The 26467-nt window shown below is 37.6% G+C and overlaps 1 protein-coding gene across 39 annotated transcripts in view; it reads right to left on the bottom strand.

The window, feature by feature from the left end:
- PBRM1 (polybromo 1) overlaps positions 1-26467 on the bottom strand; it is a 98284-nt gene that overhangs the window by 49060 nt on the left and 22757 nt on the right. For 20 of the 39 annotated variants that reach the window (XM_084902883.1, XM_084902894.1, XM_084902881.1 and 17 more), the window contains 8 exons: positions 25703-25794; positions 23308-23521; positions 19315-19456; positions 16103-16200; positions 13964-14008; positions 5136-5412; positions 4375-4480; positions 1627-2269 (listed from right to left, as the gene is read on the bottom strand). In XM_084902883.1, coding sequence (XP_084759009.1) covers positions 1627-2269; positions 4375-4480; positions 5136-5412; positions 13964-14008; positions 16103-16200; positions 19315-19456; positions 23308-23521; positions 25703-25794 — 1617 coding nt within the window. The remainder of the gene's footprint in view (positions 1-1626; positions 2270-4374; positions 4481-5135; positions 5413-13963; positions 14009-16102; positions 16201-19314; positions 19457-23307; positions 23522-25702; positions 25795-26467) is intronic. The other 19 variants (XM_084902887.1, XM_084902898.1, XM_084902913.1 and 16 more) reach the window with 1 other exon arrangement.

Genomic DNA, 26467 nt, shown 5'->3' with positions numbered 1-26467 from the left:
TGTGGCTTTGGGCAACTTCTCTCTGTGCACTTATTTTTTTTTTTATAATGTTTTTATTGATTTTAGAGAGAAAGGAATGGAGTGGGATGGAGAGAGAAACATTAATCGGCTTCCTGCAACATGAGTATGTGTCCTGACCCAAGAATCAAACTGGTGATCTCTTGGTTCATGGGTCAACACTCAACCACTGATTCACATGGGCCAGGCTGTACATTTCTATTTCACATGAAAACTAGAAAGATTATCACCTACCTAGAATGGCTATACTAGAGATTATCTAGAATTTGCAGATTATTACATAACATGCTTACCATGGTGATTTACAAAGAATAGGTGCTAAACAGGAATAGCAAACATTACTATTAATTTTTTTTTTCAAGATTCAAAACAAATGTAGGCTTCACAAACTCCTCAGAAGGAATTACCCCATGCCAACTGCCTAAATGTCTAATTCTAAGCATGATAGACTGTAAGCTCTAAGAAGGTAGAGTCTTTAACTTTTTTTATTTCTCCAAGTGACTCCAAGAGCATAAAGAAAACACACTGTAATTGCTGAACTGAAATTGTTTTAACAGTCGAGCATACTATTGTTATGTGGCAAAAATGTATGACAAATCAAAATTAAAAGGAATTTAAGCTTGATGAAAATTTAAATTTGATTGCTTCTTTTAGAACATTTAATGTCAGCTGATGAGAAGAATGTAATTTCTAACTTAAAGTTAGAAATCTGAGATTAAAAAAAAAAAGTCCTGCTCTGGACACTTTGGTTCAGTGAACAGAGTGTCCGCCTGCAGATTGAAGGGTTCCGGGTTTGATTCCAGTCAAGAGCATATACCTCAGTTGCAGACTCCTTCCCCGCCTGGGCCCTCGTTAGGGCTTGTGCAGGAGACAACCAATCAATGTTTCTCTCACAATGATATTTATGTCTTTCCCTCTCTCTAGAAACCAATGGAAAAATATCCTCCAGTGAGGATCAAAAAGAAAAAAAAAGTCCTTTTAGGTACTTAAAATGGTGACCAATTTAAATCAGTATAATCTCAGATCAATACCTTAGAACAATTTTAATTTATTTAAAATATACTTGAATAGAAATCAACCTTCAAAAGAAAACCACATGATGATTTCTAATTACAAAATTTATCCTTTAAAAAATATTTTGTGACATAAACCGATTTGGCTCAGTGGATATAGAGTCAATCCGTGGACTGAAGGGTCCCAGGTTCAATTCCGGCTAGAGGCATGTACCTTGGTTGCAGGTTCGATCCCTGGCCCTTGATGCAGAAAGCAATCAATCAATGTCTCTCTCTCGCTCTCTCACATTGATGTTTCTCTCTGTCTTTCCCCCTTCCTTCCACTGTCTCTCTTAAAAATTTGTGAAAGGCTGTATTTTAAGTTTTGCTTTTCAACAGATCTCTAATTTTGTCTTATTCCTTCTTCTCATCAGTCCTAATCTAGATGCTTTCTCTCTAGAAGTTATGGTTAATTAGAAGTCAAAATAGCACTCCACCAACTGTAATCATGCACCTAAGCTGAAATAGTATATCAAAGCAGAATTCTTTCTTCAGTATTACAATCAAGATCACAATTAAAAAAAAAGAAAAAAAAGAAATGTCTTTGAAAACATACCGATTCATCCTTCTTGCCCTTTCCAATACTTCAAACATATGCTCTTGAAATAAATCAAGCCGCCGGTAGCGATTATTTTCAACATTCTTCCTAATTATGTCAAAAGTAAGAGGAGGTTTGTTTGGAAAGTTAGGATCCACAGCAGGAATTTCTGCTAAGGAATCACTGTAGCATCTTCCCTCATCATCCTGGTGACTCATGACTGACACAAAAAGATTATGGATAAGTTCTTGAATCAGCAAGGTAACATTTGGAACATGAGAGTCCTCATCTCCCTCCAGGTCTCTTCGAGTTTCAAGCAGGACTTTGTGTAGGACAAGGGCATCTTTGTAGATCAAAGACTCAGGCTCATTGTATGTACAGGCATTGTTAAACATCATAACGAAGTCCTCAACCATGGAGTCTATATCTTGGTATTTGTTTGCCATCATATGACTTCGAATTTTTTCCATGTCCATTGGCTTTTTAATGGTCAGGTAGTAGTCAGGCAGCTCAGATCTGGAGGGAAGTCTCAGAAATATGGCACTGAGGCGGCGACCCCTCTTATCAGTATAGTTCTTTACAGCTTCATATACTTCATTTAGTTTCTGCTGCATTGGAGTCATGTATTTTGATTTTTTAGGAGAAACACCACTCTTCCTACCTGAAAAAAAGAGTTAATGTTAAATCGATAAAATAAAATAAAAGAACCTAAATTTGTACGTAGTTGGTAGAAAGAGACTATTCCAAGAGATTTGTAAAACATAGTAATTATCATATCATATCTCTAGTGAAATATATTCTATTGCAAAAAAAAGAACTGGGAAAAATTTATTCTGTTTCAATAATCATGTTTTTGGTTGGAGAGTGAATACTGTTATATGAATATGGGAGAATAAAGAAAATGAGTAGTTATGTGGCATTCTAATTCCATCACCAGTGGAATCCTTGAGAACTGAGAGCATCATCATGAGAAAAAGAAGAGATAGATGTTAAAACAGGACACTAAATAAAAACCTTGTAGCTTTACATCTCAATTGAAATAGTATGAACTTATAATGTATTTTATTTTTAAATATAAAACACACATACACACCCTTCCTAGGTTTGTCCAATGAAAAACCCAGAAACAATGACCAACCCAGTTAGTAGTATATTCTATATAGTTTTGACTGAACATGTAGTTTTGAAATACTAATTTCAAACACTAATGTCAGTAACTCCAATTCCCACACTGTACAAGATGAGCCTAGAATATTTTAAAACACAACAGTAAAAAAAAAAAATTTTTATTGATGACTTCTTACCAAGGCCATGTCAAAAGAACATAGCAGCCAGCCTGGGACAACATGAGCAATAAGGACATTAACTAAATTAGTTAAAATTCAGCAATATGTTTAAATCTAGTAGTTCTTAATGACACATAAAAATCCTATATAATAAAAGGCAAATGATGCAAATCGACCGAACGGTGGAACAACTGGTCGCTATGATGCACACTGACCATCAAGTCTCTGGCAGATGCTCAGCGGAGGACTTGCCCCTGATCAGTGCGCTCCCACAAGGGGGATGCCACTCAGCAGAAGCCAGGCTCACGGCTGGTGAGTTGCAACAGCGGTGGCAGGAGCCTCTCACATTTCCGTGGCAGTGCTAAGGATGTCCAACTGATGGCTTAGGTCTGCTCCCCACAGGGAGCAAGAGGGCATCGGCCAGTGAACAAATAACTGGGTAAATGTTGGAAATGTCAGTAAACCAATGCAGTATTCTGAAAAATGGTAAATAAAGGAGGGAGGGAGGAAAACCTAGCTTTTATCCTTTCAAAATACAAAAACAACCCAAAACTGTAACACCAGGTAATCCAATATTGAACGAGGCAAAGTTTCTCTATATAAGTATTCCAGCTAGTAACTGAGTAAGAAATGTTAACATAAAATTATCACTCCTTTTATATCTCTTTAATGAATCAATAGCTCTTAACATAATAAACAGAAATAACCAAATATCACATGCCACCTCATGAAAGACAATATATTACCTCTGATGTTGGACTTTGTATCAAAAGGGAGGGGATGAGGATCAAACATAAATCTGATCAAGTCTCTGGCTCCAATTATAGGAAATACAAAGTTAACTTATAGATAGTAGAGTGGCTGGACATCCCTACCTTCTCAAATTCTGTCTAGGAGAAATTGCTGGGATTCATTTTTAATTCTAGTAATCAGCAAACATACAAAACCAACATTTGCTACTACACCCATTCAAGCATCATATATAGAAAAAAATACCTATTCTGACTAGAATTTACAAAATATCCATCACGCCGAAGCCGGTTTGGCTCAGTGGTAGAGCGTCGGTCTGCGGACTGAGGGGTCCCAGGTTCGATTCTGGTCAAGGGCATGTACATTGGTTGCGGGCACATCCCCGGAGGGGGGTGTGCAGGAGGCAGCTGGTAGATGTTTCTCTCTCATCGACGTTTCTAGCTCTCTCTCTCTCTCCCTTCCTGTCTGTAAAAAAAATCAATAAAATATATATATATATATAAAATATCTATCACGTTCAAGAAAACACCATTGACATTATATTCTATTCCTACATGCTTTGCACTGTTTAACAACTTAAAATATGGAAGTGAATGCTTGAGAGGAAGAAAGACACTCTCTGCTGGAGTGCAAGTTGAAATACTTTCACCATTTATTAAGTATTTTTCAGTAAATCAGTAATCTATTCTTGATAGACTAAAGGGAATAACAAAATGTGAGGTTGCCTTACTCAGCTTGAGTTTGGGAGAAGCCATGTCATCATCATCAGGCAGTGGTCCCAGCTCTTTCCTCTTATCTTTGAGTAACTTTTCCAGGATGTGTGCATCGTTGTACACCTATATTCCATAAATATATTTACAATTATTTTCTAAAATACTTACTAATCAAGTAGAATACATATCCATAAAGAAGTTTTAAAAATATAGGTTAGAATAGTTTGGAACTAAAGAAATAAAGCTTGAGATCACCATCAAGCAACAAAATCACATCTTTGTGCAGTGGGTTAGCCTTCAATTGATTTGTTGTTTAAGCTTTTCCAGGTGATTTTAATGTGCAGACATGCATGCTAACATTTGAGAACTACTACAGTAGAATCATTGCAAGTGACTACAGAAGTTTTAAAACATATTTACATGTGTTTTTCTCTTCATAAATCTCTTTTTCAGTGGACCCTCAAAGTAGCAGACTTAACTCAATAAAAATTAAAAATATCTAATAGTTGGAGAGAATATCTCAAACCAAATCCCAGGTTAAATGGGATTTAGCATGAGTTCACAGTCTGGAATCTGATCTATGAAAAGCAACATTCCCTGCTTAGGTGCTTTCTCTGAAGAATGGTTGACTGAATATGTCATCACTGATGTTTCTATTTCTCTCCCCCTCTCCCTTTCTCTCTGAAATAAATATAAATATATATATATATAAAAATGTGTCTTAGCTACACTGAAAAAAACTTAAAGGAATGAAAACTGACTTTGAATATGTCCTTACCTGGGAGCCTTCCTCATTATAGTGTCTGGCATTCCGGAACATCAACTTCATGTCTTCCATCATCCCCTCTTCCCCTGCATATTTGTCATTGCGGATGTTATGCTCAATTGTTTTCAAGTCCATTGGCTCCAAAATAATTTTATAATAATCAGGATAGTCCTTTTTGGATGGTTTAACCATAAATAGATCACAAAATCTTCTGCCTGTACCTGGCTCACGAGCTTCAAGAACAACATTGAATAAGATTTTCATTCGCTGCTTTCTTATGTTCTTTTTACTGTTGAAAGGGGAGGTAGAAAAGGAGGAAATGAGAAATTCAGGTTTTTTTATACAAGGATGTACATGAAATGAAATTAATTAATCTTGCAGGTGCTTCATAATGATTATTATTTGTTGATTATGTATGTCACAAACACAGTACACATGCTGGAAGCTACAAGCAAGTATAAGGAAAATTTCCAAAATCATTAAAACGTAGTGACTATGGCAGGAGCAGCCAATGAACACCAGACAAACCTGTTTAGAATACTTATGAAATGCAATGCTTGAAAAAAGATCTTGTCTGACAGCCAAAAAACATAAAATCTTATTATCAATTGAAATGTTTTTTTGTTTTTAAGAATATAGTAAAAGAGAATTAAAACTGATTCCCTACTTAATAGTCCTCACTTAAAAAAACAAAACACAAATGCACACACAAGTGTTCTCTCTCTTAAGACAACCACTCTGAACACCTGCATATTCTAATTACCAGAAAACAAGTGAGTCTGTCTGCCAGATTAGTATTTCTATAGTAGATACAAGTCTCTCTTGCATTTAACCTGCTTCCTTTCTCCATCAGCAATATTCCATAACCCCAACCTAGTGTAAAGAATGGTCTGTGTCACCAGAAAACTTGGAGTCCCTTGGAGAAAGCCTGGCACCTTGCTTGGTCACGTGGTTCATGGCAGTCTTTCCAAGGAAGGAACGAGGGCTGCTTTTTTGAGAGATGGCAAGGAAGGAACCTCAAGAATGTGAGGAATTCACCCAGGTCTATAGGTATTGCAATCAAACCTGATGGCTTCTTTGCCCTAACGGGCTCATTAAAGCTCAATCATGAGATTCCAGCAAAGCAGATTTTTAAAAAGCCTATACAATCTATTGCTATTCTTGTTATGTTTATGCAAACAATCAAGTCAAACTGAAACTAAATGTAATACAGTTTGAGGGTGATTTTACGGGGGCAATTGTACTTCAATAGACTCTAAAACACAGCTGTGAATATTAGACACAAATTCAATTAATTATCTTCGAAGTTTTATTTTTCACCTGTGAATTGAACTGGATCCTGAATTTTTCTAATGTTTATAAATATTTGGCTAAAACCTTCCAAACTAATGTTTTATTTTTCTCCCATCCTTTTACTAGGAATTATTAGAACTAAAACTTTTTCCTTCCACTGGACCATTTGTCATAACTCTTGTCGTTCCAACTTTTGCCCGATAACACTATACTATGTTTTGTAACACAGTTTGTCTCCACCAGGTTACAAGCCTTACTCATCCTCAGGGACCTTTAGACACCACTGCCATCTCCTTCCATACCTAGGCTTCATAGTCTCTGACAGACAGCAAGATTCTCTTGGCTCTGGAGAAAAACGTCAACCCCTTTCAGCAGGAAGTTGCTACAGAAGACACCCTGCACTCCTTTTCTCTGAGATTTCAGAACTAAGATCCCTGGGGAAGGGGGGGGCGGGGGGGGGGGCGGTGATTTTGTAGGCAGTTAGACAGACATGAGCAGAGCAAGGATGGGCCAGGTAAAGAAGGTCACCAGAATGGAAAGCCCCAGATACCTAGCAATGGACAATCAATTGTAAGGTGGGACCTCGTCCTCAGGGTGACTTTTCCCTAATATATCTCTGGTCATACATTTTGGACTCCCTGACCATTTCTCCCTAGAGATAACATCTAGCCTCAGTTGTATTTCAGTTCCAGGCCCAGATAAAGAACAAAACCAGCCAAGGCTGACATCAGGACTAGCTGCCTTGAATAATCCCCCCTGCCCTGGTGCTGGCCAATCAATCAGTGGAGACCACAATCATGAATGGACACACCTGGAAAACTGCTGAATATTCTATTGAGACCATACCCTGGGACCTCCCCTGAAATGTCCATCCTTAACCCCTAGGATGGAGGACCCAGAGCACTCTCCCTCCTGGGAACATGCCCATGCTTTTCCTTTACCCCATCCCCCTCCCCCCTCACTCCCTAGTACATTACCATTAACTTCCCCACTCCCAAGCTCCAAGAACCCTTCCTTTACCATTGTAACTTGTTTACTAAGCCCATTTCTTCTAGGAATTTTTCTACCTCTATAATTTGCCAGATAAATTTTCTCTTACAAAAAAATAGTCTGTGGTTCATCTGAGCTCTTGAGTAAATTTTCATCCTTGAGTGTGAATCCCTTGTCTTGTTCTCCAAATTACCCAATGAGATCCTTTATAATAAAGAGGTAATATGCAAATTGACCATCACACCCTCATAAGATGGCTATCTACCACCAGGCCAGCAGAGGTTAGTGAGGGACAACCAAATGACTGAATAAGCAGGCTGTGTGGGGCGACCAGGTTGGCAGGGGGGGGCAGTTGGGACAACCAGGTTGGCAGAGGGGAGCAGTAAGTGGTGACGGGGCCAGCGTGAGTGTGTGTAGACGGACGACGACAGTTAGGAGCAACCAGATTGGCAGGGAGGGGAGATCAGACCAGTGGAAGGGGGGTGGGGTGGGGCAGTTAGGGGCGACTAGGCAGGCAGGCAGGTGAGTGATTAGGAGCCAGTGGTCCCGGATTGGAGAGGATGCTGGCTGGGCTAAGGAAACCCTGTGCACAAATTTTGTGCACCGGGCCTCTAGTATAATACTAAGAAACTGAAGTGAGTATGGAACAAAGTACAAGGGATCACAGATTGGGACCTGAGTTGCAAGAACATATAGGCTAGTCTCTGAATTGCTGAAGAAACTGGTTCAAAGAGGCTAAATGACCTGCACAAGATGAGTGGTTCAGTGAATTATCAGAAGAGATAATCTTCCAATATGATTTCTGGTTTAATGTATATCTTCAACACACAGATACAGATAAAGAAATTATAGCCAGACTGAAACCAGCAGTCTCAAAGTGAACAGGAATATAGGTAATAAAAAGAAATAACATATGACTTAATTTCTATTTAATAGAAACTAAAATCCTATAATGTAGTACTTAGAGATAAATAGTTTTTTATCTGTTCCGTATTTTATAAATGAAAGCAAATTCATCCTTGAAGCAAACTTTTGTGTCTGAATGGGTCTTCAAGTCCAGTCCTCTGACCACTCACTGTATTGCGGGGTCACGAAAAAGCCAAAGGCCAGATATTTTCTCTCCAAGGTTCAAAATATGCTTAAAAAAAAAGAAAAGAAACAAAACTCAAAGAATAATTAACAGATGTAAAAAATATTCATCCTTAAGCACCAAAGAGTCATGGGTTCAATTCCCACTCAAGGGAACATAACCAGGTTACAGGTTAAATCTGATGGCTGGTCAGGGTGTGTGCAGTAGGCAACCAACTGATGTGTCTCTCTCACATCAAGTTTCTTTCTCCCCTCCCACCCTCTCTAAAAATCAAGGGAAAGCCGGGACCGGTTTGGCTCAATGGATAGAGCATCGGCTTGGGGACTGAAGGGCCCCGGGTTCGATTCCGGTCAAGGGCATGTACCTTGGTTGCGGGCATATCCCCAGTAGGGGGTGTGCAAGAGGCAGCTGATCAATGACTCTCTCTCATTGATATTTCTAACTCTATCTCTCTCCCTTGCTCTCTGTACAAAAATCAATAAAATATATTTAAAAAAAATAAAAAATAAAAAAATAAAAATCAAGGGAAAAAATATCCTTGGGTGAGGATAAACAAACAGAAATGCTATCTTCCTAGCATCATGGAGCTATTAGGTGAGAAAACGGATCCCCATTTCCTAGGGCTGGGATCATCCCCAGAAGCTATGTATTCAGAATGCTCATTTCTCTTGGTGGCCTCCTTGATCATTCCTGCCATTTCCTCCTATCATTATTTTTGTGTCTCTATGTCAAATTAATGATAATTATGTGAGGACAATCTAGAACAGCGGTTGCCAACTGGTGGTCCGCGGACCACTGGTGGTCAATGAAGTCCAAAAAATTGGCGACTGCTGGTTTAAGGAAACCTTTGGAGCAGTAGTCACCTACTGGCAGTCCACGGACCACTGATGGTCCATGATGTTCAAAAGGTTGGTAACCGCTGATCTAGAAGATGTTTCATTTGCTGAAAATTATTTCTCCAAAGTGGCATCTTGGGGTATTATGTGAGAGGAAGAGTTCTCTCAATCCAAGTGGATAATGGAAAGAGAACTTGGGACAAAGCTCCAATAGCAACGAGCTCCACATCTAGGGAGAAATTAAATCACAGATGACTTTAACCTTCACGAAGCCTCTAAAGAAACATTTCAGAACCTAAATTTGATATCACAGGATACTTAAAACTACTAAAGTCAGACATGGTTTCTTTAGGTCTTACTTGTGGGTGCTGAACTTCAAAAGGAAGACCAGGAAATTCTATTTTAAACATTGGAGCTTAAAAAAGCTCTTTAATAATCAACTCAGAATGAAATCACTCCTCATTCCAAAAATATCAAGCAGAACAATTTAATTGAGGCCCTTACCTAGACCAAAAGATCAGCTAAATTCACTTCCTAGCTCCAATACAACTACCACTAGTCTTTTCTGTAGGAAGCCACAAATACTCTAATGTGAGTTAGTCTAGGGCAGAATTTTTATCAGACTTTTAAAGAGAAGAAAAGGCTTTTAACTCAACTTTAGGGAAAATGCCAAAAAGTAAACGAATGTCAAGTGGTCAGTTCTTCCTACTGGAATAACTGACACTAGGCAGTTTTGAATGGAACATACTCAAAATGTAAAACCTAACTGTTTAAGAAACTGCTCTAGCCTGGTCAGTGTAGCTCAGTGGTTGACTGTCTGCTCATGAACCAGTAGGTCAAGGTTCGATTTCTGGTCAGGGCACATACTCAGGTTGTGGGTTCAATCACCAGTAGGGGCAGTGCAGGAGGCAGCCAATTAATGATTATTTCTCATCATTAATATATCTATCCCTCTCGTCCTCTCTCTGAAATAAATAAAAACATATTTTTTTAAAAAGAAAAGAAACTGCTCTAATAACTGAAATTTACTGTTTTAGGACATGTGTTACTAATAACTTCCTTTCTACATGAGTATCATTCATGCTTTAAGTGTTTCCATCCTCAAAGGCAAGCAAACTTTTTTTATTAAAGTCATTTAGGATCTTTTCTGAACACATCCATTTTTGTTATTTTGTTTACATTTTTCCAAGTCCTTAAATTGCCTTTGAGACTGAGAATAACTAGCCCATTAGTTTTAATCTGGCTGTCAGAAAATGCAGAGCTAAATTTGTACTCTTTTATAATACACTGTATTAGACTAGGTAACTAGTATATCTGCTTTATGCTTTTCCAATATGGATGCCAAACTTTGATTATATCCATGACTTTTGAAAGAAAATTTAAATACTTTTTGAAATGCAACTATAGTATAAAAAGATATCTATCATATTCCCTATATAATATTTTCTGGTTACTGTTTTCAATGTCATTTTGCTTTTCAGATTTTTTGAATCCTTCTATACATCTTACTACTCTCCTCTCTCAGACCATTAACAGCAGTTTGTTTACTTTTCCCCATTTTGGGAAAGGTGCATAAATTAAATCTCAGACCTCGCCTAATCATTCTTCTTCTCATCTTTATCAGTACTTTTGAATGTAAGTGAAATACATTTTAAGAGAGTTCAAAACCAGGATTGTTTATCATTGTGCATTTAAGGAGATGCCAATTCAGATCACAGGCATTGTTATAACAAATAGAATTCTAGAATTTTATAGGAGATGGGCTATAAAGGGTCCTGTGCTAAAAATCAAATTACTATAGCAATTTGCCAATAAATGAAAGTCAAGTGTCTTGAGAAATGGATGCTTTCTCTAAGCACAAAGATCATAAGCTGACAGAGGCTCCATTCTGAACCCGATTTTCCAGAATACCTGACACCCTCCTCCTCCTGACCTCCATAGCAGACAGAAGTTAATGGAATTACTGTCATTTTTTTGCTTTTCTTAGTTTATTACCAAGTTGTTTGCTTTTTTGTGTGTGTGTGTGTTTTTAAATATTTTTTACTGATTTGAGAGAAAGGTAGAGGGAGAGGGAGAAGAAAAAGAAGAGGGAGAGGGAGAGGGAGAAAGATATCAATAATGAGAATCACTGATTGGCTACCTCTTGCACAACCTCTCCTGGGATCGAGCCCACAATCTGGGCATGTGCCCCAGAATCTAACTCAGGACCCTCTGGTCCACTGGCTAATGTTCTATCCACTGAACCAAACCAGCCATGTCATCACCAGGTTTTAAATGCTGTCCATAGCCAGTCTAGATCTGAACTTTCCCTTTAGTTTTTCATGGCAGTGTTAGTCCTAACCCTCATACCACTTTCTCAAATGTCCGTAATTATTCTTCCTCTGAAGTTATTATTTATTATTATACTAGAGGCCCGATGCATGAAACTTGTGCAAGGGGCTTGGCCCTCACAGCCCCTTGCAGCCTTGGTTGGCCCTCACAGCCCTGGGTTCATCCAGATGGTTGTCCAAACAGTCGCTCAGCTGTTAAGTCTAATTAGCATATTAGCTCTTTGTTATATAGGATATATTTGTATACACATCCTATTTATAGTTATAGCTAATACTTGTACCACGTGTCAGAGACTGAACTAAGGATCATATATACATTTTCATTTAATCTTACAACTTTGACAACCAGGTACAATTATTATCTCAAAATTGCAGATGTAAAAACAGAGGATTAGATAGGTCAAGTAAATACCTAAGGCCATAAAGTAAGTATTCAGTACTGAGAATTGAATCAGCTGATAATCACCAGGCTGCTTTTTCATGCTCTTCCTTTTCCCAAGTTAATGCTTATTAACAGCTTCTCCAATCAAAGTCCACTCTGTTCATAGGCTTCAAAGTAGCCCAGCATTTAATTCACTGGCCCTAGAGCTTCAGTGGTGCCTACTGTTAAGCTAAGTAAATCCAAAGGTTCTTTCTTTTATAAGGCTTGCTATAGTTCATCTTCAAGTCTTTAAGAAATAAAACCTTTCATTCATCTTTTCTAACATGTTTTCCCAGGCTAGTGACATCTGACTAAAAACAAAATGAAATCCACTGATTTCAAATCTTGATGTCAACAGAAACTACGTCCAGAAAATAATCACGGCTACATTTACTGAGTACTTTCTGTATCCAAGCTCAAACATAATAACCAATCAGGTCCTCTCAGTAATCCTATATAGGTATTATCATAAACTCCTTGTTTGAAAGAGGAAATTGAAATGAGGCTCATATCAGAGATAATTAAAAAAAAAAACCACTGGGATCTGAACCTGGACAATCAGGCTCAAGAATTTGGGATTTCAATACTACTACATGATGTCTCACATTTCTATTTCTACTACTACTTAGAGCTGTGCCATACACTATGAGCGATATAAAAGAAATACAGCCTGGCTGGCGTGGCTCAGTGGCTGAGGTCAACCTACGAAAGAGGAAGTCACAGTTCGATTCCCAATCAGGGCACATTCCTGGATTGTGGGCTCAATCCCCAGTGAGAGACTCCAAGGAAGCAGCCAATCAATGGGTCTCTCTAATCATTGATGTTTTTGTCTCTTAACCCCTTTCACTTCCTCTCTGAAATCAATAAAAATAAAATTAAAGAAATATAATCCATGGTCTTTTTAAAAAAATACTGAGAAAACTTTTCTTAAGGAAAATATTAGGAATAAGATTTTGTAGGATAGACTACATATGGTAGCAACGTACAGATAAGTTTAGAATACTAACTTAAACATGGTAGGAAAGTCAGATTTCTTAAAGCTATTTGGGCAATCATAAAACATTTCCATACAACTACACATCTATGTATCTTATGTAATTATTTTAGTACAATCTTCCCCCAGTTTCATTTGTTTTCACCTGTCTGTTTTCCCGACTTAATAAATTCCTGACAGGTACATGTGATGACTAAATGTTCTGTTTTATGACCTGTAAGAACAGAGTCTGGTGTTCTGCAAGCAATTGACACTCCATGAATGCCAGATAGCAAAGATAAAATAAAAGCACCACACAATGATTACTAGGACTATAACATGGCAACTCATAGGCTGTTTTAAAAATCACAAGTAACATGCAAAATAATGGATGCTTTTAAATAAATAAAACATGGACAAGATCAGAGACTAAGAAAATGTGTTCATGCTCAAAAAGCACTAACCCAATGGTAGGTGTCAACACAGACCATCATCACTTGGATTGTCAACACTGATTTTAATCCCTCCACCATCCCCAATAGGTAAAGGGCATCTCTGAAAGGGAATTAGCATCTGCTAGCTTCTGGATGCTAGCAATGCCATCATAAACTTACCCTCTACCTTTTGTTGCTGAAGCACAGCCACAATGATTGGTGAGAGGGCATGTTGCCCCTGGTCAACCAAGCAAATTAAGGCTACTGAACTTATCTAAGTTAACTAATCCTGACTTCCTTTTATTACTGTACTTCTAAACTACACTTTTTTCTTCATTCATAAATAAACTAGCACTCAAGTAAGAACCATTATTTCACATGCTTAAGACTTCACTTTTCACCTAAACAATACTACTGATCATGCCACAGCTTACACTTTTAAAAATGTTTATTCATAAAAAAAGACTGCACACCTGGATAGCCTCCTGAGACCCAACATCTCACTGTCAAGAGTGTTCCTGGGAAAGCAGAAATAAACATTACATGTGAAGAGAAAATGAGCAATACCGGAGGGTTATGTATAACCAAATATGGTTGAGAAAAAAAGGATTTATTCAATCCAAAAGATAAAGGAACACTTGGGACATATTAACATGGAAGACAGCAGGTAGATTTCTGGGTAGAGGGCTGAGGGAGAAGAATGCACTCCCACAATGAAGAGAACACATCACATTAATTTTTCTCAGACTCATTAATATTAAAAAAATAAGGCAAAGATGGAATTGTACTTTGAAAACGTGGTCCTGACTTCCCTGGACAAACTTAACTTAAATTCCTAGGCTAAAGTGTTTGCCTGAATTTTGGAGAAGTATACTTTTATTCCCAAATCCTCTTAACATAACTATCTTCTAAATTAGTAAGCCTTTTGGAAGGCACAATAATTACATTATTTCCTTGTCATAATCTAAAGTATAGGACTTCTCTCAAACTCTTAGCGTCCACTCCTGCCTATTATTTCTAACCGGATAGGTTCTTTTACTGCTTTAGCTATGATTTATATTTGTTGTTCACGTTTTCACGTTGTTATACAAAACACTTTCTAGGGAATCTGTTCATAAAGGGAATTTTGTTATTTTAAGAATTTGATGCTCAGTTTTCTTTTTACAGCAGGTTTTAGAGTAGTATCTTTCATTTAATCAACTTGGGTTGTCCCACAGATATGGGTAATTTTTAAGTGTCTGGCCTGGGCTAGTGCATCTGTGGAACTGTATTTGTGTGTGTGTGTGTGTGTGTGTGTGTGTTTAAACACTTAACTAGTTTACAATCTCTCTTTTCATTCAGTGTTGGCACTAACTGTACCATCACTTTTGCCTCCATTACCTTCTTTTGCCTGGGAAGTGTTTATCTTTGGTGACTGATCTGGAAAACACAGGTGATGCTGTAGTAGAGTTATATAATTACACTCAAAGATGTTCTTGATTTGATGTCTCTGATCTGCTTTCACATTTTTCCTCCGTTGTCCCTGGTATAACAAGGAATTAAGAACTTGGAAGGATGAAATTCATAGGCCAGTAATGGAGGAGACTCACATCTCAGGGTACACCAATCAATTTAGTTACCATGGCATAGACTAGTAAACAAAGTTATTTTCCAAGCTAAAAAAAGTTTTCCCAAATGCTATTTTATAAGAGGGTAATAGGACAGCTTCTCTTTCCTTAACTATTTTTTAATCCCTTCATCTTAGTGGATCTCTTAATGTATGAACAGAATTGTATTAACAGTTACTAATGACTTCTTCATTCAGCTTTGAATCTGTCAAGCCCTGCTATTAGTGATTAGCTTATTCCTTGTCTAAGGTATCCTCCTTGGATTGACTCTGATAAAAAGATGGTGAGAGAGTTAAGGCTGAGGGGGAATATAGTGCTCCACAAAGATCAAGCCAGAGAAACTCCATGTGGGAAGCACAGACAAAAGAGATGGCCTTGCATGATTCTTTATAGAAGTCCAGCTCCAGAATTTCACAGTAAGGTCCCCTTCCATGAAACCCATGAGAGAAAGAAAGGGTTAGGGAAGTTAAGAGAAAGGTTAGAAAAAAAAAAGAAAGCCAAATATCTAAAATACTGTCTACTTGTCCATTTTTGGCAGAATCTTTTTGGAAAGTAAGAGACAGCTTAATAGTTTATGAACTAAAAGAAGTTATAACTTGGAATTTTACAATATGATATCCTTAAAATGGCAAATAAGGAAAAACAAAGGGGCAATAGTATTAACTTACTTCACTGCAGTGATAGCACTAAATTTTTTTTTGAATTTACCATGAAAACTTAACCTAAATTAAAGTAGCACCATTAAAACAAAATAATGTGGATCACAAAAAGAACATGTTTCACCAACCTATATAATAATTGTCATTTTTATCTATATCATCTAAAAGCAATATGGTACTTGCACAAAAAAAGTGCTAATTATATAGTTCTAAAAGAATAAGTGTTATAAAAATATTTAAATCTTAGAATATTTAATAGCTTAAGAAACATTTTTTCTGTACTTATCTAAGACAGAATAAATAGAAACTGAGAAGATGTCTTCAGTTACGAGGAAAGTATATGTACCTTTTCCTTTTGGCACTACCAGTATCAGAGGTGGCTGAGGAAATCATGCTGTCTCCATCTTCAATGTCATCTCTCCTGGCAAGCTCTTTCTTCTTTGCCTAAAACAGAGCAGATCCCGGGAGTCAAGCTCACTCTGCTGAGCACTCCTAGAATATATGAATATTAAAGAGCTAGACGTATCAGATTCACCCAGAGAGATACAACCACACTTAAGATTCGCAAAATTAAAGTCATTAAAGATTTTCAATAACCCAATTTAACAAAAGCCTGCATGATAAAAAAAAGTTTAGAAAATGGATCCAGAGGGTTTGGGAATCAACACAAGCTGAATTTAATACTAAAAAGGGCACTGACTTGTTAAAAGCACTGAGGCAAGTTAAGTTATAGAGGCACCCAGCTCTGGTAGCCATATTTAATTTATATAAAGCCAACTCAAAGATGGCCTTTAGTACCCTCGACTTCTGAAGCAACAGTGTGGCAAAGAAAAAAATTGATGTGAAGTGAAAGAAGATCTACTTTTCAACACATGCATTTTTAAAGACCTTCTGTCAAACACAGCTGAAAGTCAAACCACAGGAGACTTAAGGAATACAGGTGAAGTATACTGAAATCCACAGCATTGATCATTGTATTGACCATACAACATGAAGATTCTTTAGGTTATCTAAAATTGCTTTTGCTGATAACTTGCTTTGGGATTCACTTTCCAAAAAAATTCTACCCAAAATGGACAAGTAGACAGTATTTTTATTTCATATTTATGCCTTTTGTCTCAAAACCCCTAACTGACCCGTAACCTCAGATACCCTTTAAGGTGTGCTCTAGAAAAGGATCTAATAATCTCATGGACTCTATACAATGATTATTTAGCCTTAAGATGTCCCTTCTCCTACCATCAATGATACCTCAACAGAGACAAAGTCTAGAACCAAAGAAATTAACACCTAATCCATAAAGTATCACCTATGATTGGAGGGAAACTGTCTGAGACCCTAAAATCACTCCCCAGAGACAAATTCCTGCCTCTTCTACTCACAAATCTAACCCAGTCTAAACTATAATTTCTATTCTACATGGTCCTGATGATGCTAAAAAAAAATATATTCAGCAGTAATTTTTGTTGAAATAAATGATGTGATTTTGCTGGAGGAAATCATACATTTAAAAAAAAAATTCTCGGAGAATCCAAGATGGCTGCTCGGGTAGGCACCTAGCCGCAGCCGCACGCAACAATTTCAATAAAATACAACTAAAATATAAAATGGACATTACCCAGAACTACAGGAAAGTCAACTGACTGGAAATTCTACAACGAGAAGCAAGGAGAAAACCAGAAGGAAGCGCGGAGGAGCTGTAAAAGCCCAAGGTACGGAGACACGCAGCGCGCGCGGAGAGTACAGAACCGGAGAGGAGGGAGGCCAAGTGCCTGGCTGGCGTTCCCTAGCGGGAAGGAGATAAACACTCGGACTGTGCTGGGCCCCCAACTGCTCTGAACCCCCGTTCTAGGCCAGACCCTGGGGACCCAGGCTCATCCAGAGGGAGCTGGGCTGTAAGGCGGTACTCGGGGAAGCAGCGAAAGGAGGTCCCAGAGGCGCGCACACAGCGCGCAGAGAAGGGCCGGCCGGCTGTGCCGTAGGACTGCCCTGGCGGGAAGGAGACAGGCTCCAGACTGCTCTGAACGCCACCTCCAACTCCACTTCCAACTGAACTGAACCCCAGTTTCGGGCCCATTGCGGGAGAGCTTACACTGTTTGGTAGCAGGCGAAAATCGAGGGCACCTTTCTCTCAGAGGCGCTTGCAACAAGTACTGAAGGACCCTGAGTCTCAGGAGTCGCATAGGGCGGGGCTGACGGAAGCCAAGGCTGTAGGCTCCACCCTGAAACCCCGCCCCATCAGGAAAGCTGCCTGCGAAAATGCCTAAGCCAAATAGATCACAAACGAAAGAAATAGAGGACAAAAAGCGACTGGATATAGAGTTCAAAACCACACTTATAGGGTTTTTCAAGAGACTCCTAGAAAAGGCCGATAAAATAAATGAGACCTATGAGGATATGAAAAGGGATCAACAAGAAATGCTAAGGGATCAACAAGAAATAAAGAATACATTGTCTGAAATAAAAAATATTCTACAGAGTCCTAAAAACAGAATAGAAGATCGCAAGAATCAAGTCAAAGATTTGGAACATAAAGAGCCAGAAGACACTCCTCTGCAAAAGCTAGAAGGCAAGAGAATCCAGAAAATTGAAGATAATGTAAGAAACCTCTGGAACAATTTCAAACGATCCAACATCAGAATCATGGGGGTCCCAGAAGATGAGAGAGAGCAAGATATCGAAAACATACTGAAAGAAATAGTGACAGAAAACTTCCCCCACCTGGGGAAAGAACTGGACTTACAAGTCCAGGAAGCACACAGAACTCCAAATAAGAGGAATCCAAAGAGGACCACACCAAGACAAATCATAATTAAGATTCCAAGAGCAAAGGACAAAGAGAGAATATTAAAAGCAGCAAGAGCTAAGCAGGTGGTTACCTATAAAGGAGCACCTATACGATTGTCAGCTGATTTCTCAACAGAAACCATGCAGGCCAGACGGGAATGGCAAGAAATATTCAAGGTGATGAATAGCAAGAACCTACAGCCAAAAATACTCTACCCAGCAAAGCTATCACTCAGAATCGAAGGTCAGATAAAGAGCTTCACTAATAAAAAAAAGCTAAAGGAGTTCATCACCACCAAACCAGAAATATATGAATTGCTGAAGGGGGTTCTTTCAGAAGAGAAAGTAAATAAAGATAAAAATTATGAACAACAAATACGTAACTATCAACAAGTGAATCTAAAAACCAAGGAAATTAAAAAAAAAATCTGATGAACAATATTAACTGTTGAATATAATAGAATCAGAGGTATGGAAGGGGAGTGAACTGATGATTCTTGGGGAAAAGGGGAGAGGGGAATGTGGGAAGAGACTGAACATAAACTGTGCACCTATGGATGAGGACAATGGGGAGTGGGGAAAGGGCAGAGGGTGGGGTGGGAAGGGGGGGGGAAAGGAACACTTGTAATAATATGAACAATAAAAATTTATTAAAAATAAATAAAATAAAAAAATAAGAACAAGAAAAAAAAAATAAAAAAAAAATTCTCAAAATGTATAAAATTATTTCAGTTATACATGCAACAACTTACCAAAATAAAGATATCATACCTGCATGACTTGCTGCAATTTTAGAACTCGCTTGTATATGGCTGAATTGGGAACATTATAGCGTTTGGCATTTTCAAACATTAAATTCAAATCACACTCCAAATGATCTAAAGTTTCATATTCTTGGTTCTTTAGCTTTGTTCTGTGGAAGACAAACATATGGCTAGAATTTTCCATTATGAAAATGATGAAACATCCTTCCTCAAAGTTTAGTGTAGAAATTCTGATAAGCATTGGATGGTATCTTTACTAGTTATACTGATCAGAGGTCTGAAAATGACATTTTCAAGATATAAAGTGAGGAGGCAAAAGTACCATTATTTTTAGGCAATATGACAATTTAACTAAAAATCCAAAAGAATAAGCTATAACACTGTACGATGTAATCAGAGGACCTAGTAAGGTGGTCCATTACAAAGCAAATATACTAGCAAAATCCTAATGGGAAATTTCTGTTAGTGACTAATATGCAAACCCTAGAAAAATTAGGAAGGTTTAAATGACCTTAATGAAGAATCATGGCAATCTACCCATTTCTGAAAATCAGAAACCATTCCAGTTCATAAAAGTTAAAGCAGAGAAAGTACTGGCAATGCCATAAAGAAACATTTAGAATAACCTTTTTTATCCCCAGGAGTATTAATATGGATAATGAAGATTGGTTTTAATATGGTAAATGAGAGACAGAAATATTCCAATACAAACACTTGCAACTAAAATTTAAGTTTTTAATTAACTTAAAAATCTTAAGAATCCTGATATTTCTCTGAGACACTATGGCTATTACTAATACCAACTCTCATAAAGTCCCTGTATACTTTGTACCAAGTGAAGAGTGATGGTTTAGCTAACTCTATATATATGAATTTAGACAGGATACATTTTTCAAGCTTTTGATTATAGCACTTGTATGCTATTCATCAAAATCACAAAAATAGTACCAAGAACTACAATATGTGTAAATAGCTTCACAGAATAGCTGCATAAATTCCAAACTTTCCTCTTAGAATGATATCCATTCTGTATGTAAAATTTTACTTAAAATTTCCCAAAATCATATGCAGACTCCATGTACTACTTAAAGAGTTATGAATGTTAAAGGACATTTTTGGGATGAAGCAAAAAAAAAAAAAACAACCAAAAAAACAATTAAGCACAAACTCAGCTATCAGTACCAGCTATGTAGCTAGTACCCAGAATTTCAATTACAGTCTCAGACTTATTTCTGCCAACTCCAAGGATAATGTGCTTGGTATTCTCAACACCCACAAAAAAACAGAGAACCCAAGTTTGTAAATGACAATCCATAATAAATCTGAAGTTACTTATCAGAATGAAGTTAATAAAGAATAGTGGGTCAAGGGAAGAACATAATGGGAAATAAAAGATGGAGCCATACTGTCTAGTTTCTGCCCACTCTTCCATTTTTAAAAAAATATTTTTTTATTGATTTCAGAGAGGAAGGGAGAAGGAGCAAGATAGAAACATTAATGATGAGAATCACCTACCAGCTGACTCCTGCATGTGCCCTCACTGGGGATCTAGCCCACAACCTGGGTATGTGTCCCGATTGGGAAGTGAACCTGGTTCATAGGTAGATATTCAACCACTGAGCCACACTACCATGGCCACTCTTCCATTTTTGTTACTTTTGATGACACTCAACTATCTTCTTTCTGCAAACAAATCTTACTAGGGCTGTGTTGTACTAGTCACATATGGCTATTTAAGACAAAATTAAATTTAAAAGCTAGTTCCTTAGCTCCACTAGCCACATTACAAGTGCTCACCAGACACATGTAACTAGTGGCTACCATACTGGACAATATAGCTCTAGAATTCCCTTTGGCTGTCGTAGACCACAATGAAAGGTAGCCCAGCTACTGTGAGGTACCACTAGCCAATCTTTCCTTGGAAAGAAGGCAAATTAGACATCTTAAAAGTTGATCCTTCGCCCTGACTGGTTTGGCTCAGTGGATACAGCGTCGACCTTTGGACTCAAGGGTCACAAGTTCGATTCTGGTCAGGGGCATGTACCTTGGTTTCGGGCACATCCCTAGTAGGGGGTATGCAGGAGGCAGCTGATTGATGTTTCTCTCACATCTATGTTTCTAACTCTCTCTCTCCCTCTCCCTTCCTCTTTGTGAAAAATCAATAAAATATATTTTTTTAAAAGTTGATCCTTCAGAACCCTAGAGTGCTACCATATAGGCCTCAGCCACATCTCTATTCCTCACACTCCCCTACCTGTGTGCCAGATAACTACCAGAGAAAAGTTTAAAAGAAGGGAAAAGTTATTGTAGATTATTGACTTGAAAAAAAAAGGTTTATATTAAAAAATTTTAACTTGAAAGTTGTAGGCATGTGAATAAGCTGGCTGCAGATGTGTCTAATTCTGAACTAAATTAATTATTTGAATTTAAAAAAAGACAGTAGAATAAAAGATAATAATGACAAAAACTGTTCAATTAAAAGAGACTCTCTCACCATCTACAAGACCATCTTTTCTAAGGTGAAGAGTATAAACCACAAACTTCCAGGCTATTATTAATTTCCATGTTATTTTAAGAGGGTAAAATTAGCTGATTTTCTATATTATACTTGTGTACAAAACCTCCAAAGTTTGGATTAAATAAAAACACCATAAATCTTTCTGATGAAATGATAAAAATAAAAGTAACAAAAGCAAAACCATAAAACATGCTTATTTAAACAACCTTATTTCCTAGAATACAGTGAATACAATAATTTTAATTGCTACTATTTTTTAAATATATATATTTTTATTGATTTCAGAGAGGAAGAGAGAAGTGGGGAGATAGAAACATCAATGATAAGAGAAAATTATTGTATTGGCTGCTTCCTGCACACCTCCCACTGGGGATTGAGCCCGCAACCGGGGCATGTACCCTTGACTGGAATCGAACCTGGGACCCTTCAGTCTGCAGGCCAACACTCTATCCACTGAGCCAAACTGGCTAGGGCTAATTGCTACTATTTGGAAGGTTAATTATCTGCCATGTAAACATCATATTAATACCAGCTTAATCTGATCTTGCCCAGTTAAGATACTTTACCTGCTTTGAGCCTCTACCTGGGTATATTGCAAAACCTAACCTACATGTGGAAGCTCTCAAATATCTTATTTTATACTACTTATTTCCTACTATTTTTTATGAAACTGTGGTAGTTTAAGTATTATCTGGTTGAATTCCCAATGATCACTTTAACATTGTCTAAACAAAAAAGGGAACCAAGATGAACCATCTTTCAGTTATTGTTTTAGCTGACGAATTCTCTAAGAGTTGTCTAAACTTATTCTGAGGGGAGAGGAATTCAACTTAGACATATACTTTAAATAGAGATAAATTGAAATATCAATAGAAGGTACAGGAAAACTTAAGTACCTTGTTCAGTTATAAGAAAATAAAGTTAAATTTTGAGCTGCATGACTTTATAATCCATAATCTGACACATAAGATGTCTAGCTGGAACATCTTACATCAATTTGCATCTTGAATACTTCAGTACAAAGAATATCATTTGTATTTAATCAAATTTATTTCTCACAATAGGAAAGATATTCAAGCATACTCAGAGTCTAGACATATGAAAAACATTTTCACCTTTAATATCCTTTTCCATTTAAAAAAGGAAGATATATGTGCAGCCCTGGATGGTGTGTTCAATGGTTAGAGCACCGGCCCACTCACCAAAGGGGTGCAGGTTTGATTCCCAGTCTAGGGCACAAACCTGGGTTGCAGGTTCAAACCCCAGCCCCAGGTTGGGGCACATGCAGGAGAATGTGTCTCTCTCACATCAATGTTTCTCTTTCTCTCCATCCCTTGCTCTCCTCCCTCCCTCCCTTCCACTCTCTAAATATCAATGGAAAAATATCCTCATGTGGTATCTTTTCAACAACAAAAAAGATATGTATGCAGGCTCAACCACAAGAAAATATATTTATACCAAGTGATGTACCAGACATTTTACCTGATCTGTTGTAGTGATATGGGCATTTTAATTTGCTGATAATAATCAGGGTATTTTTTCTTTGAAGGCAAATGGAAAAAAGGTTCAGCTATTAGCTGCCCTTGGTTATTCCGACAGCTCCTAACCGTGTCATAAAGCTGATAAAAAGGATTTGAAACATCCATAAATGAAGTAATGCTCTCTGCTTCCGACTCTCCTTCTTCATAACGTGCAGCTTAAAAGACAAAAAAAATGTATTTATGAGGAAAAGAACCATACTTTAAAAAGCTCTTTTAACAACCTTCCAGGTTAAGCTTTATGTTTGAGAATACTTATTTTAAAAGAGTAAGTTCTACCCTTCACTAAAGATGTTAATAATGCTCAATGTACCTGTATGATTACTTAGAAAAAGTTATACAGAAATAGAGTAGAATGTTACCTAGTAAATTTGCTATTTTTAAAAGGTTACAAAACAAACAAAAGGTTACAAAGTAATTTATCTTTTTAAATGTGCCTTCCTCAGAGACTCCTTGCTCTGTATTTTTGGCTAAGAAAAGGATCAAGTAGCCTTTAATGGTTCTTAGAGCTGAAAAGTAAAAGCTAAAACTATAAAATTCTTAGAAGAAAATGTAGGTGTGAATCTTCCTGGCCACTGGCAACTACTTTGTAATCCTTTTGTGACAATACTACTTATTTAAAAAAAGGCAATAAATACTTTTTAAAAATTTTGTAAATAGTGTGGTTTTTCCTCAATTTGTTATGTTACTATAAAATTAATGAAGTTAACCAAATATTAGAAGAAAACCTAAACATAAAACGTGTATCACTTTTATAATCAGAAAAAAAAAGCAAAAAAAAAAAAAAAAAAAAAAAAGCTAATGAAAAGAGCAATTTCTTTGCTCTTTTGAGAAAAAAATTTCTTTCAATTTTTTTATGACAAGGCTTAATTTAAATTTAAAAAATTTATTTCTGTAAGTAAGTATCAAAAAGTTAAATTATACTCTAATAAATAGTTTACAGTAATTATGAAATTTTTATAGATTTAGTACAAATAATGTACAGCTGGAAAAATCTGTTGTATCATACTTGATTATAAAATCAAAAGATATGCCTGAATAACTTTATGAAACAAATGTTATCTCTACATATAAAAAAATCTACAATAAAATGAAAAATATTATATAATGCTTAAAGAGAAAGACTGACAATGACATCAAACATATCTTTACTAGAGGCTCGGTGCTGGTGCACGAGATTCATGCAATGGTGGAGGGTGAGGGGGGTCCCTCAGCTGGGCCTGTGCTCCTTACCCCGCCTGCAGCAGAAGCTGGAGAGGCTCCTGCCACTGTTGCTCTGGGCTCACCAGCCGTGAGCCCTGCTTCTGGCTGAGGGGTGCTCCCATTGTGTGAGCACACTGAGCATCAGAGGGCAGCTTCTGCATTGAGAGTCTGTCCCCCTGGTGCTCAGTGCGTGTCATAGTGACCTATCATTCTGCTGTTTGGGTGATTTGCATTTTATATGGAATAGCTATTGTTTAGATTACTAGTTAACCAACTGTGTACTCTTACATGCATTTTTAGTGCTCAATGCCCTCTGTTGGGCTTGTTTAAATGACAATTTACTATTCTGCCTTGATTATAATTTACATCTACCTTTAAGTCATAAGCTATAGCCGAGAAAAAGTCAATAACCTGGAAATCCCATATAATAAAATCAGGATATGTGCTAAGTGTCCAACCATTCATTCAACTGATCAACCAGTCTCTATGACTCACACTGACCAGCAGGGGGCAGATGCTCCGACCAGTAGGTTAGCTTGCTACTGGGGTCTGGCTGATTGGGACAGGGCAAAATGGGCCAGACATGTCCTGGAGCCCTCCGGCGGTCCCTCCCTGGTCAGCCCCAATTGGGACTAGGTGAGAAGGACCGGGCACACCCGGGAGCCCTCTGTAATCCCTCCCCATCCCCGATCATGCACCAGTGGGGTCCCTGCCTGGCCTGTGCCCTCTCGCAATCTGGACACAATCCGGGACCCCTCAAAGAATGTTGGAGAGCTGGTTTCAGCCCTATCCCCTCAGGTCAGGCCAAGGTTCCCCACTGGCGCACGAATGTCTTCCTGGGATTCCCTGATGTTGTCACTAGTCTCACTATCACAGGTTTCAAACCAGGATCTGCTAATGCTATCAAACCAACTGTATTGAAAGAAGTATTTATTTATTTAAATACAAACTTTAACACAAAATAAAGCAATAAGCTTTTGTTAAGTTTGCCAACCAAAGAGTGAAATCAAATGCCACAAAACAGCTTGTACTTCAAACCTGACAAACTCTCAGCCAGACCAAAGTCACTGTAATTTTCATTATCCAGAAGGACCCACTGAAAAGGCACTGAACTAGTCTCACAGCCTAATGCCTACCAGCCAAAGCAGCATCCTCTTCACTTTCTGAGCCATACTGAAGTGCCATGGTAATTGCCGATAAACGACCCCCTTGGACTGCTCTCTTATTCCTACAAATAAAAAAACAAACAATTAGAAGGCATGGAAAGATGTTATAGTAATTTGTTTACTTTATAGAAAATAGGTACTGTTAACAAAACATTCAAAGAAAAAGAATTTCTATTCAATTGCCTCCTCAATTTATCTTTGTACTTTTATATTCTACATAATCAGTTTTATCCTTATCAATATTTTTCTCTTTAAAAAGAGGGGTGGTGTTAGAAAGCCTAAAGTAGGCTACTTGCAATTTGTTTTTAATATAAATGCAATACTAATTTCTTATTTTAAGAAAAATAAAGATTTGTTAATAATTACTGGTTAATTCTATTTTAAGATGCTCATATTTTACAATGAACACAAATTCTATCATGAACACAAAACCTTTTATATTTCAGCACATGTTTTACTAGTAATATTAAACATACCCAACAAACAACTTTGCTTAAATATTCTCTAAGAGGTGAGGTCAGGCCTAAAGCAGTACCTCAACCTTTTCTTTCTCTTTATTGATTTTAGTGAGGGAAGAAAGGAGGAGGAGGGGGAGGTGGGGAAGAGGGAAGGAAGGGCAGAGTGAGGAAGAGGGAGAGGGATGGGGAGAGGAAGAGAAACATCGACTTGCTGTTTCACTTATTATGGTTGTTTCTTGCTTGTGCCCTGACTGGGGATGGAACCTGTAACCTTGGC

The sequence above is a fragment of the Pipistrellus hanaki genome (genome assembly GCF_964339955.1).
Source record: "Pipistrellus hanaki genome assembly, chromosome: 13".
Lineage (NCBI taxonomy): Eukaryota > Metazoa > Chordata > Mammalia > Chiroptera > Vespertilionidae > Pipistrellus > Pipistrellus hanaki.
The sequence above is the reverse complement of the archived record's forward strand: the minus strand, read 5'-3'. Positions and strand labels throughout refer to the sequence as shown.